Raw genomic sequence first — 13,760 nt, 5'->3', positions numbered from 1 at the left:
ACCAGCTGGGGCGTGCGATTCCAAACACGGTTCCTGGAGCCCGCGGCTCTCGCTGATGGGTGCACACGGCTGACGCAGAGGTGGTGTGACTAATTTACGACATTTTACAACTAAAGTAGAAATTAGTTACACCTTCAGTTAGATTAACATAACAGAAAAAAGGCTTGAGAAAAATAGCACTTCATAAATACTAAACATTAAATTTGTAAAAACTTTTAGTTACTGAAAATTTTAAATATGGAAGTAGAGGGAATGGGCAAGTCAGCTTTAACTTAGATTCAATGATTATCAACATATGGCCATGTCTATATTCTATGATCTAATAAAATACAGATGTAATTTTATGTGACAGGACGAGGTTGTAACATCTACTGAAAGGCAGCAGAATAGTTTCTAGTGCTATTTTTCTATTACATTGGTGACTAAAAGTTTAAAGCTTTTTTTTTTTAATAAGAATGGGTGATACCTTTGGATGTAGTTCACGAAAAAGTGCACAATTTCTACAGCAATGATAACAATGATCATTTCTGTGATACTTCCTGTGTATTAGAAAGTACATTAGCGGGGGCGCCTGGGTGGCTCAGTCAATTAAAGCGTCCGGCTCTTGATTTTGGCTCAAGTCACCATCTCAGGGCCGTGAGATCGAGCCCCGCATTGGGCACCATGCTCAGCAAGGAGTCTGCTTCTCTTCCTCTCCCTCTCTCTCTGCCCCTCCCCCTCCTTAAAAAAAAAAAGTACATGGTGGAAGTCATCCCTCTTACCTTCACCATAACACTCCTGGTAGGTAATATTATTCCTCTCATTTTACATTTGGGGAAACTGAGGTACAGAAAGGTATACCCAAGGTCAGAAACTATATAGGTCAAGGCTGGGACTTGAATGCTTGCAGTATAATTCTAGTGTTAATACTCTTACCCATTATGCCAATACATAGAAATGAGAGACTAAATATTGGTGGAAGGAAATAAAGGAGACAGCTCTCTCTATCAGATAGGAAAGTGTGGTGCCTTGTGTGGGTTTTTTCTTTTTCCAAGATACACACCTTTACTAATTCCATGACAAGATACAGTTCCGTTGGCACATCCATCTCTTCGATCAGAAGAACAATATTGGGATGCTTCACTCTTCTTAAAATAGACACCTCATTCTGGATCATGTGCTCCTGTTTAAGGGAAGAGTTACCTTAATCAATATACACATCAAAACATATGAGGAGCTAACTCCAATGAGTGAAGCTATACTATTTGAGGATCAAAGGAGATATGTTTTGGTAAAATATGATGAGTATATCTCAGATTCTGATACTCAGCCTAGAATTGCCAAAAGATGTTGAAGGTCCTCAGATGATGCTTGCAACCTATCAGTATAACTATAATCACATATAGAAGGATAGAATGAAACTTAGATCACAAAAGTAAATTAAGAAGCAAGCAAACGACAATAAGGAACAGAAATAACATATAATCATTCCAATTAACTTTTATTCCAAGAATATTTATAAAATTATATTCCAATAAATATATAACATTGTATTCCACCAAAATGCAACTCCTGGGGTGAACTTATGTTTATTTGGGAACTGATCTGTGTGTTTCTACCTCCCCACCCCCACAACACTATATTTTCATAACAATAAGCCTTATACATACTTTGCCTCGACATTTGCTTTTCTTGATAATTTTCAGAGCATACTCCCTAGCGGTTGATCTGCAAAGAGAAAGTTATTTGTAAAAAATAAACTTAATTTCAAATCTGTTGAGTCATTTTGCTAAGGATTAATTTCTTACCCCCAGACCTTGCATCAAACTGGTATAAATATTTTGTAAAAGACTCTTTTTCCTTTTTACAAAGAAATATGTAAACCTTAAGGGGTTGACCAAGTGTAAGGATAACAACTATGCTAGCACAGAAACATCCTGAGCTGTTTTTTTTAAAGATTTTCTTTATTTATTTGTAAGACAGATAGAGCACAAGCAGGTGGAGCGGCAGGCAGAGGGAGAAGCAGACTCTCTGCTAAGCAGGGAGCCTGATACGGGACTCGATCCCAGGACCCTGGAATCATGACCTGAGCCAAAGGCAGATGCTTAACTGCTTGAGCCATCCAGATGCCCCATCCTGAGCTGTTTAATGTTATACTTGTGATAAAACCACCACTACTGGGGTGCCTGGGAGGTGGCTCAGTCAGTTAAGCATTCTGACTCTTAAAAAAATAAAATGAAAGCGTTCTGACTCTTGATTTTGGCTCAGGTCATGATCTCAGGGAAGCATTCTGACTCTTAAAAAAATAAAATGAAAGCGTTCTGACTCTTGATTTTGGCTCAGGTCATGATCTCAGGGTCCTGGGATGGAGCCTCATGTCAGGCTCTGCACTCAGTGGGGAGTCTGCTTCAGGATTCTCTCTCTCCCTCTCCCTCTGCCCCTCCCCCTGGCACACACTCTCTCTCTCAAATAAATAAATCTTAAAAAAAACCCCAAAAAACCAGGACTCTAGAGTTCTTGAGGACTCTCCTTCATATACAGCCCAGCCAACACTGCCCTTCCTCCGTGATGGATGTGGGAGGGAGGGTTTAGTCATATAGCTACCTTTAAATAGCTTCCTAACTTGTGCTAACATTTCTAAGATAGTGTAGTGCCAAAAAGGACAGCTCTATTGTCGAAGGACATATACTTAATAATCATAAGAAACCACTATTTTACAAGCATTTCCACTTCATTTCTGGTGAGGAACCAAAACAGCTTAGCTTTTTACCCATCGATAAAAGCCAACTTTAGGGATCCAAATGAATACAGTGGGAGTGGGGTTGATTAGGAACAAAAGTTTAAAATAGGGTTTTAACATCTTCAGTATGGAGAATCAAAGGGGGGGGGATTTCCTAGTTACGTGTTTAGAGCAAGAGTGATCTGCCCATAAATTAAGAGGTCAGATATTAGCAGTGTGTCCCGAGGGCATTTTAGACACCATTTCATGTCATTTGCTAAAACTGCTTCTCCCACTTGACTTCCAGGCCCCTGCGTGTTAGATAAATGGGAGAGTGAAGTTATGCACGTGCAAGGAGATTCCTCACATCATAGAAGGACCACAGGGTCCCTTTAAGTGGTCTCTTCTTAAGAAGCTTTTGAAGAGTTTGTTTGCAAATTTGCAAACCCTTAGTCAAGAGGAAAACTAAACGCTGAAGATTTCTGGATTCTGCTTTTCACGAATCACTAAGAAAACTAAAATAAAACAAATCTGAGATTCGAATCCGTGAACCCTTTCCTATCTGGTTTAAAACGTTTCATGTGATGACAGAGAAAACTAGACTATTGGACTGACCGCTGTGATCAAAGCCAGCGATCCCAGGCAGGACCAAGGAGCTGGGATGGAGGTAACACTCCATTCTGTGCTTCCACAAAGGGGACGGATGACGGGACAGTATTGGTGAGAAGGGGGATTTCTTAGTTTTGTCATTCCCCATGTTGCCATTTGATCCTCTTGTTTCCCTGGAATAAGTAACATTACAGGACTCAAAGCAAAGGGCTGGCGTGGGACTGGGAAGACTGAGTCCCCCCAAGAACCAGAAGGGCAAGGAGCAGAATCTCCAAGGAGCAAGTGGGTGTGTTGGCTGCCAGGACACCAGGCAAACTAGGTTATGTCCTGAGCCTCGGGCTGAAGGGAAAATGTGAGCAAGCCTGGGCTGCAGTGGCCTCAGGGCTTACTAGGAAAGCGGACTTTATGGGTTCCGTACCCAGAACCTTACATAATAGGATTCAACACTCAGTTAGATTGACCCGTATTTTATATCAGACAGAGAGCCCTGTAGAGGACCACCAAAATTAATACTGCAAGTTTTCTTTCTTGATTCCTTGAGGGCAGAACTATAAAGTTATAATCCTCAATTATTGGAAGTATATGTTTATAGGAAAGCAGCTGAGTCTGGAAAATAAGCCTGAAAACAGGTGTTAGTACTAAATGTATTTCATAAGAATAAAAATTTAACTTCTTGCTTTAAGTTGGTAAGTGAAAACACTTGGCAAGAAATAAAACCTTAAACAAAGTATTTGCCTTCCTGCGTACCCGAACTCTGAGGACCTCTGTGCCCGTGGAATTATTCAGCGAGTGGTTATGAGCATGGTTCTTTGGTGGCTACAGAGATGAACAAAACCAGGGCATTTTAGACACAGGTAAGCAAAACCTGGTCCTTGTCCCCAAGGAGTCTACAGCTGGTTGTGGTGAGAATACTAGACACCGGGATTGCTGGTGAAACTACAGGCCATTCGCTTGTTTGTCCCTGAAGTGACATTCTTGACCTAGCACGAAATCACAGAGCCTTGAATGCCACGGCCAAGGCAGCAGCAGTGGCTGGACAAACTTTGTTTGCTTTTTTCATCCTATATGGGAATTCAATTTGTAAGGTCCTCTTCCTATTAAGTTTGACCCAAGGTTAGAGCCTGAACTATTATGAGAGAAATTTTCAAATTTTACAAATTTGAACTAAATCCAATTTTTAATATTTGTGCTAAAAATACAATGGCTTGGAGAAAGTTGTCTTGTTTAAACTTAGTGATTCTAGCCCAGGGTCAATCTGCTCCCCACCCTCCTCCCTCACCCGGGGACGGGGGGGCGGGGGGGCAGCAGAACGCTTATCGTTTGGGATGTCCTGGACTAACGTGCTTTTTGTTGTTGCTGTTATGGGAGGTTTGCTAGGTTTTCAAGGTACTAAAAAAATTTATGTGTAAAAGGAAAAACAGCTTCCCAGGCATTCCCATAGTAGCATGTGATGAATTTCACGGCCATCTTTCCATTATGGGTTTGGTTCTCAAGCGGAGGGACTGGGGTCTTGTCCCTCTCTGTAGCCCCGTATGAATCCAGGGTATGGCCTGAACTAGCAGGGGCTCCAAGCATGTTGGTTGAGTTGTGAAGATTCCAGAGGATGGTGGCAGTTGGGACCCCTCAACAAAGAGGGGTTAGTAAACACCGCCGTTTGTTTGCTACATAATCATAATAAAGCCCATCTCAGCCTCCTCCTAAGGGGGTAATTGTGGAGAGCAGAGAACTGAGGCATCCCAGAGTGTCTGGTCAGACATCTCTGGAGTAGAGTTTGATTTTGAATTTGAGTGCAAGCCCGGTGCCAGAGCATCCTCAGGAAGGAAAGAAGGAAGAAAGAGCACGGCCAACTAGCTGAGACTCAGCTCAGCTTCGTCCTGACTCACCCTCCAAATCACACTTCAGAAGGAAATGCCTTCAAACCACAGGTATGAGGTTTTGGAGGTTCTTGAGAATTCTGAAGACTTTCTAGGTAGATGCAACCCGGTTTTGTGGCCCTGAAGTCTCAACCTGTTCGGATGTTCGGATGGGTTTGAGCCCACCTACACCCACTGCTCAAGCCCACAGTTTCCTTGAGCAGTTCCTCAGGTTTATAGGAGAGGGAGGGAGAGAGGGAATCAGGAGCAGCTAGAATTTTAATACAATTCTCCTGCATACATTGCTAAAAAATGCAGTGCAGGTGAAGAGGAGGGCCAAGAGCCACGGGAGACACTGTCACTCCTCTTAACTGCGCCGCTGGTACCCTTGGCTTGTATGCTAATTAGTCCTTAAAGAGCCAGGAAAGCCAAAGATGAAAGGCCCCTCATTGCGAGCCCTCTACTCCTGCTCTGACCTCTCGCTAGTGCTTTTGAGCTCTCGGAGTTCTCTTTGGGACCTCAGGTAGTCTATAAAACAGCTTCAGAATAGAGCAAGTCTCAGTTCACCCACTTCCTTTGGCATGTCCTAGGGGCTCCTGAGGCCACTGGAGAAATTACTACTGGGGAAGAGGCAGAAATCGAAATGGACCTGGTAGCCACTACCAAAGGATATGCTGGGACGGGACCATGGAACAAAAGGCCTACGCAACACTATTATTGCGTCCATTGTTGTAGGAAGACCTTCTCTGGGACGGCATCTTCTTAACAGAGGAGGGACATGCTTGCTCTTGTTAAGACAGACGCATCCTTCAAAATATGGCAGGATGTACCCGCAAGCAATGTGTGCCATCACAACATGCTTAGCTTGCTTTTATTTTCTTGGACCTCTGGAAAATATTAAAAGAATGTTTCATGATGCCTCCAGGGAGAGAGGGCACATGCCATATGTCCTCCTTCAGCAGGAGCGGAATACTAACACTTGGTGGAGCAATCTGGTGTGTAGACTCGGAAGGTTCATATGATGAAACCCAAGATGTGAACGCATGCAAAATGAACACAATCCAAACTGGAAAGAAAGACATTAATTCTGGATGGAGACATGAGACATTTCCATTGTGGGGAGACCAGTAACTGCTGGGCGAAGCCGCCCTCGTGACCCCTGCGCTAGCTAGGAGAGACAGCGCAGAGCTGCCATGCCAGTCCCAACAGATGACGCACACTGGCAGAGCACCAGATACCCCACGTAGGAAGGGCATGGCAATCTGCTCAAAATGGGATTTTGTGCTACAGCGGGAAAAAGTTAAAAAGAGTTGAATTTACTATCAGTAAAAGCATAAGTGAAATATAAAATTATATAAACACACACACACACGTCCATCCATTGCCTTAAGACTGGCTTTCCTGATTTAATGTCTATCTTTTTTGTACGGGGACAAATGCGGTGTGTGTCACTTTAGATCAGCTAAGCTACGTTCTCCTGAGAGACTCTTTCTTGGCGGCAATAGAATGGTCAAAAGTGTGGGTGTTGGACCCAGGTCTTCCTAAGTACCTACTAGCTGAGCAACCTTGGGCATTTAACTTTTTAAGGCGTTCTTTGTCTGCTATAAAATGGAGACAATATTGATATTATGGGATCATTATGACAATTACATGAAATATCATAAGGGCTTTGCATATAGTTGACGCTCAGTAAACAGTGGTTGTTCCTGTTTCTGGAGGTGTGAGGCCTAGGAAAGTAATGGAGAACTTTCTGTATTTGGCAGTGATGCAACAAATGGCCAAACTCTGGTGGCAGTGGGGTGATTGAGGGACAGAGAGGAGAAAAGGTGGCCTCACAGTAACTCCTAAGGGGTTTTTCACACTACCATTCTCAAGCCCATCCCTCACAAAGACTGGCTGCTACAGTGGCTTGCTGGAACTGGTGGGAATATTCCAGCCCAGCTACCATGCTGGGCGGGGTGGGGTGGGGTGGGGAGCAATTTTGAGACTTAATGCCCAAGGGTATCTTCACGAGGGCTCTGTGACCTCAGTGAGGGAGGCATCTTCCTAAGAGTGGCAAAGGGGGCAGGAGAGCAAATCACTGGCCAAACTCAGGACCCTAGTGATGCCTGAGGCCCTGTGTAGGCTCCCAGCTCCAACGTGCTGAATCTGCGCTTCTAAATCAAAGCTCCTGGAGAAGAACAAGCTCCGGATCTTGCAAGGCTAAAGCTTCTAGTCCAAGGCATCCTCTCTGAGTGGTAGAGCTGAGCGAAGGAGCATTATTCTCACACAGTGCTGACTAGTAGGCGCCCAGCCTCCCTGGGGGCAGACAGAAGTGATAGGGAAGCCAGCCCCCAGAAGCCAGCAGTGAAATCTTCCTCAAGGAAGAAAGCAGGTTCCCCCTGACTTTTCAACGCTCTGCTCACCAGTTCTGAGCAGGAGCTGCTAGCCAACCAGGTCCCTGTAGAGCAAGAAGCTGCTCAAGAAGTGAGTTCCAAATCCAACACTGGGCTGAGGGTTTGAGGCCACCTTAATCCGGGCTATGACTTTATTGGTTGTCACTTCATCTAGTAGCCACCGGCCACTGTCCTTGATTAGGTATCAAGATCTCAGGGATGAACATTTTACTCCAAACCTCTTGCCTTTGGCCCCCAAGAGTACCAAGCTCATTCATTTGAAAACTTTTTAATGTATTAAACACTGTTTTTGTTAGGATCAGTACCTACGCATTTTAAAGCTTTTCAAGGTTATTATATTTAATTTGATGATAGTTAGTATGTTAGACTACACCGTATACAAGAATGTTCTGACCTCTACAAAATGTCTCAGAAAAGCGTCGAAAAAAACCATTCAATATGGTTTTTTTTAACACAATAAAAGGGCTTACCTGAAAGATCTGGCAAAGTTTTGCTGAGTACATTAAAAAGGAAAAATCAAAGTCCTTAATTTATAGATTGTCCCAGGAATCACTACATTTTTCAAATCTGTTGCTAGATGGGCTTTTCTTTCTTTAGAAAAAAATTTTTTTTCTACATCTGGAGTTGAGACATTAACCTATTCCATATGTACCACAGACGGCAAATAAAGACACTCTCTTGGAAAACATAATGCCAAGTGTTTCCTTTAAAGTACGACGCAGATGATACCCTTCTCACCTTTCTACACATTCCTTGACGACAGCAAAATTTCCATCTCCTATTGTCCTTCCGACTTTATACCGTTCTGTTATTGTGGCTGGAATCTGGAAGCCTTCCTCTGACACTTCTGAAAGAATCATTAGTACATTTTTGTTGGTAGAAAAGGGAACGCAGATGTTGCACCAGAGAGGCATTTAGAAGGATAATCTCATAGACTGGAACCGATTCAGAATCGATATGTCACTTTCCGTACAGTGAGGCAAGCCCCCCGCCTCCTTCCCCGCTGACACCGTATACTCAACAGTTTTTACCAAGACGAATGATAAACCGAAAGGAAACCTAAGACGTATGGGGTCCACTTCCACCAATGGGAGGGCGACCAACACATTCTGTGGCCAAGGAGGAAGTTTCGGTCTTTGTGTTTCATGCCAATTTGAGCTATGGTGTTTACGGAATACCCACTGTCTACAGAGAAATGACATTCCTAGGTGTGGCTCAGGAGGAAAATGTAGCTTAGGGGGGACTCTGGGCTGCCTTGACACAGTGCAAGCATGAAGCATCCCTGCTGTTTGGACACTTAGCTTTACTGCATCCTGAAATGGAGATCTCCGTAAAATTCCTTATAAACTGATCCCTGATTGTCCACCCCGCCCCCACTCCCCAGTATCAATGAGCAGAGTTTAGACAAATGTTCTCACCAGCAACCTGCATAGCAGATGTTGAGTTAAAATGGCAATATTTATTATGTCTGTGAACAGAACAGTTTTGTAGTTTCAATTATGTTAGTGCCACTAACACAACACATTTTCCCCCTTAAAATGCATTTTGAAATATTTTACAAATGCCTAATAATGCTTTAAATATCTAAGGCCATAAAACTAAATAAGCCACACTTAGGTCACATAAATATACTGGATAACCTTTAACATCTTTGGGGTGTAAAAAGCCTTTTATAGCTGGGCTCTAAAATTTACATGCTTTAAAGTTATAAATCCTAGCTCTCCCTCAGGCAACCTGGATACAAAATGGGATGGAAACCTAGTGTGCTTTCTGAATGTGCTCCTATTCTGACCTTTAATCATAAACTGAGACTAAACATTTCTTCTCAAAATAAAATTAAAACCTCAGGTGGTGCCTAGGCTTTCTCGGTGATTTCTGTCTTCTCCATTAGCCTGCAACCCTGGGCAACGACAAATGGAAACTCACAATTATCACACATCTGCTTTAGGACCCTTATGTTGGTTCTGTGATCTGCACCACTCTGGGTTCTAGGGTGGATGGCATTTCTGGAAAGGGTTGTACAAACGTAGGACATTCGCTGCGTTACTTTTACCCTTGGCATCTGTACAGCCTCTTTACCTCTTTATGGGTGACATTTTAGTCCTCACCCACTAGAAGCTATCACAGTGGTCTCTGGAATAAAGTGACAGCTGCAGCCAATTAACACCCCCCCCCCAATCCCCACCGTCTCACACCCAAAGAAGCCAATAATTTTAACTCTGTTTGAAAGACTCAGACTGGGGATTTTTGTCTACTCCATGGGAATTAGAGGAGATCGTGGGAGAAGTTTCAAATCTATTGCAAAGCACCCGAATTTATAAAACATCTCTCAGATGACACGGTCTTAAGGCTCTTTACTACATGGATAATAAAAATAACCACCCTTGGCTGTCAGAAGCAAGGCTGACTCCAGATGAGAAATGGAAGGAGGTACTTCACCCTTCCTTCCACTGGGGGCATCACTGAGGCACGAATCTGGAGCTCATGGCTTGGGATTTTTTTTTTTTTCCCCTATTGATAAAATGTATCCTTGAGGCTTTTGGCTAAGAAGGCTGTGCCAAAGTCTTAGCCAAGGACCATTTCATTTCATTAGGTAAATACAGCACAGCGGAACAAAAGAGACTACTAGGATGGCTGAATTTCATACTTCTGGAAATACAAAAAAAAAAAAAAATCTGATATTGCACAGTAGTCAGGAAAGAATTCATGTGCAAATCACTTATCTCACTTGACATAATAAAAGGTACTTTTTTTGGAAAATTAAATCATATCACTTCAAACAAATAAGGGGTGCTGATTCTTTAACAGTGGCTTGATCATACCAGTCTTATACTTTTCTAAATACTTTCTCATAATTGATTTGAGCCTGAAAATGACCCCCAGGGAGGAAGCAGGCATATATTACAATCTTACACAATTCTATAGAAGAGGAACTAAGATGTAGAGAGCTGAAGAGGCTTATCCCAAACAGTCCAATGAGGGGAGTCTGGGTAACTCAGTTGGTTAAGCATCCAACTCTTGATTTCAGCTCAGGTCATGATCTCAGGGTCCTGAGATCGAATCCTGTGTCAGGCTTCGCGTTGGGGGTGGAGCCTGCTTAAGATTCTCTCTCCCCCCCTTCCCCCTCAACCCCACCCCTTGCTCTCTCTCCCTCTCTAAAAAAAAAAGAAGAAGAAAGAAAGAAAAAAAGATAAAATTGAAAAAACAAAATAAAACCAAAAACAAAACAATTCAGTGAGTTAGTGAAAAAGTCAATTCTGGAATCCAGGTCATTTGACCCCATCACAGAGAAATTCTAAAATGACCTAACTTAAGGTACAAAGAATATTTTTGTAATTGCCATCAAGTAATTCTTTTTGTAAAGCCATACGTTCACATATTGAGTTCACTTTAGTTAGAGTACATCTGCAGAGCTGTAACAGTCAATCAAGAGAGTAAATTATCTTTAATATACTGAAAATGAACAGAATTTGGGAAGACAAAGGCAGCAATTACTTCCTGTTGTTTTCAAAGTATGCAATAGCTGGCCTTCTTAGAATACTTATGCCCTCCGAGGATGTGAAATACCTCCAACAAATTAGGCTAATTCCCTCTTCCTGTTCCCATAGAGTAGATATGATCCCTGGGGGAAACCATATGCAATCCTATCCCTATGAGCTGCTTTAGGCTTCTATTTCATAATGCTGGAGAAGTTACAGTTTCCTGAAGTAAATTTAGCCAACTCATCCTCTGCCCCCTGTAAGACTTCTCCTCAGACACCAAGTCCCAAGCTCACCACCTTCTCCAGGCCCATCGTTCTCGTCCATTGAGCTGCAGACTTTGGTGGATGCAAGGGAAGTAGAGGAGCCTCCATGTTGAGAGCTCTGTAAGGGAACAGAAACAGAGAATAAAAACACTTGGTCAGAGTGCCAGTCTGCAGATGCTAGGCCCAGCCCAGAATCTTGGGGGATAACTGCACCCATCACCAGGGAGGATTTGGTCTTAACACTCAAAAGGGAAGGTTCTTAAGACTATCCAATTAGGGGCGCCTGGGTGGCTCAGTCGTTAAGCGTCTGCCTTCGGCCCAGGTCATGATCCCAGGGTCCTGGGATCAAGCCCCGCATCGGGCTCCCCACTCTGCGGGGAGCCTGCTTCTCCCTCGCCCAGTCCCCCTGCTTGTGTTCCCTCTCTCACTGTGTCTCTGTCAAATAAATAAAATCTTAAAAAAAAAAAAAAAAAGACTATCCAAAGAGAAGATTACTTCTCTTTCCCACCCTATTAACCAATAATAGATGGTTTAACTGTGTCAGGATAATCATTCTAAATTTGGATGTTCCATGACTGTTTGGTCCTTTTTCTCAAAAATCAGCATTCCTTAGCTCACTGTTTAGGTTTGTCAGATTTTAAGCATCTCACCTCACTTTTCCACAGTCTATCTGCAAACAGGCCTCAAACATGGTGCCACTCTGATCTCATCCAAAATTTTTTCTATTCTTACCATAGAAAAAAAATTCTCTTCAGTTTGTTCTATGGATTATCCTAAAAGAAAAATACTGAGGCTTACCACATTCTTGGAGAAAGGTTAAAGAGTGGGTTTGTTAATTCCACTTTGAGATCGAGACACAAGCAACTAAGCAGGTTATCGATATGTTAAATGTTACAAAATAAGGCTGAGGCAAGGACAGGAATTAAAGCCTAAGCCTGGTGATTCCCTTGTATTTTTGGTGTATTTTAACCCAAGACCAATGAGAGCAGGCAGGATAACAACTATATGACAAAGCTCAGAGGATGAAACAATACCAAATATTTAGGACTATGATTAGCTACGGGGCAGTACTTTAACAATGAACCTTTCCATCTCTGCTCCTATTCCTTGAGAACACAATTTGCATATTTCAATGCTATTTCTAAACAGTGAACACAGCTTGTCCTAAAAGATCTTCCTTCTGTTTCCCTGGGTTTATCCACTCGGTTGGCCTGATGGGAGCGGGAGGCGGTGAGGGGGCAGCATTGGCTCATGGTGCTGGCTGTCTGTGGAGCAGAGAGAAGGGAAAGAGCATCTGTAGTTGAATTGATAATGAAGAGGTGGCGAGAAGCAAAGTTGACCTATTTTTCCTCTGCTTACCTGTTTCCCTTCAACCTCCTCCCCATTCCATCCAGCCTTAACTGTACACAAAGTAGGAAGAGAGAGTTTTATATATTACCCCCAATAGTATCTTGCATAGAAAAAAGCAAAGATTTTAGTTTTCACCAAAAAGATGAATATCACTGGGAAAATGTTACTTAAATCATTGCAGGGCCATTTGAGTCCACTGCCTGTTTTCCTGGGTGCGGCTAAGATACGCATGTTCCATTGGACAAGTTCACCAAAGCTGACTGTTGACATTGGGGTGACAGTTAAATTCACAGCAGGGATGCATCTGCTTCCTTACAGGACATCCTACAAATTTTGTGGTTACTCTAGTCTACCCCTGAATGACACATAGTTTGTGTGCTGTGTCCTTTCTTTTCCCGTATCGTAAGAATCTGCCACCCATCAGTCTGGTGACTTGAGCGGTTCTTTTCATCCTTTCTCATCCAGCCTCCCTTTGAGATGAGCAGCACACATTTACCCTCTCTCAGGCTAGAAAGAGGGATTCCGATTGTGACCTTGAAAACAGTTTTCTTTTGGAGTGAGACTAACTATGCGGTCATAACCAACTCTGCCGAAGGTACTGTAAATGTATGAGCTTCTAAGTCGTGCTCTGCTGACTTTTACGGAGGTCTGTTTGTGAAAACCTTGTATTTGTAATATTGGAACACAAGGCTTAGACAAGGCAGATTTATGATGTCCATGTCTGGAGAAAATAAACATTAACATTACCACATCTGAGGGGAAGGTGTGTGTTTTCCAGAAGGTGAGATCTTTTATCCCCTGTGTGACTGCTTTTGCTGTAGACATAATGTTGTTCCAAGCAGAAAAGCGGTTAAGTAAATGTCTAAAATGTAGACCTTCTCTTCTGGGCTTTCTGGTCCTTGAATTTCTTCCAGCAGCATCGCAAGTGGTGTTTAATAATGTAGACACATTGTGGTTTGGGGTGGCAGGTGCTGTCTTGTCATATGGTGTTTTAAATTTTAGAATACAGAGACACATTCTTTCATCAAGCGCTCGAATTAATAGACGAGTAGCGTGTTTCCTAGCAAAGATGTCCACATTTATGTACTCAATTCCAAAAGCTTGTTCTT

The 13,760-nt window shown here is 42.8% G+C and overlaps 1 protein-coding gene across 7 annotated transcripts in view; it reads right to left on the bottom strand.

The window, feature by feature from the left end:
* Positions 1-13,760, bottom strand: part of DCLK1 (doublecortin like kinase 1) — a 338,012-nt gene that overhangs the window by 49,330 nt on the left and 274,922 nt on the right. For 4 of the 7 annotated variants that reach the window (XM_036090979.2, XM_036090977.2, XM_036090981.2 and 1 more), the window contains 4 exons: positions 11,335-11,419; positions 8,295-8,403; positions 1,650-1,707; positions 1,043-1,162 (listed from right to left, as the gene is read on the bottom strand). In XM_036090979.2, the coding sequence (XP_035946872.1) occupies positions 1,043-1,162; positions 1,650-1,707; positions 8,295-8,403; positions 11,335-11,419 (372 nt within the window). Of the gene's footprint in view, positions 1-1,042; positions 1,163-1,649; positions 1,708-8,294; positions 8,404-11,331; positions 11,420-13,760 lie in introns of those variants that run through there. The other 3 variants (XM_036090978.2, XM_036090976.2, XR_004916949.2) reach the window with 2 other exon arrangements.

The sequence above is a fragment of the Halichoerus grypus genome, chromosome 4 (genome assembly GCF_964656455.1).
Source record: "Halichoerus grypus chromosome 4, mHalGry1.hap1.1, whole genome shotgun sequence".
NCBI classification, from domain to species: domain Eukaryota; kingdom Metazoa; phylum Chordata; class Mammalia; order Carnivora; family Phocidae; genus Halichoerus; species Halichoerus grypus.
Note: the sequence above shows the minus strand (reverse complement) of the source record. Positions and strands in the feature narration are given on the sequence as shown.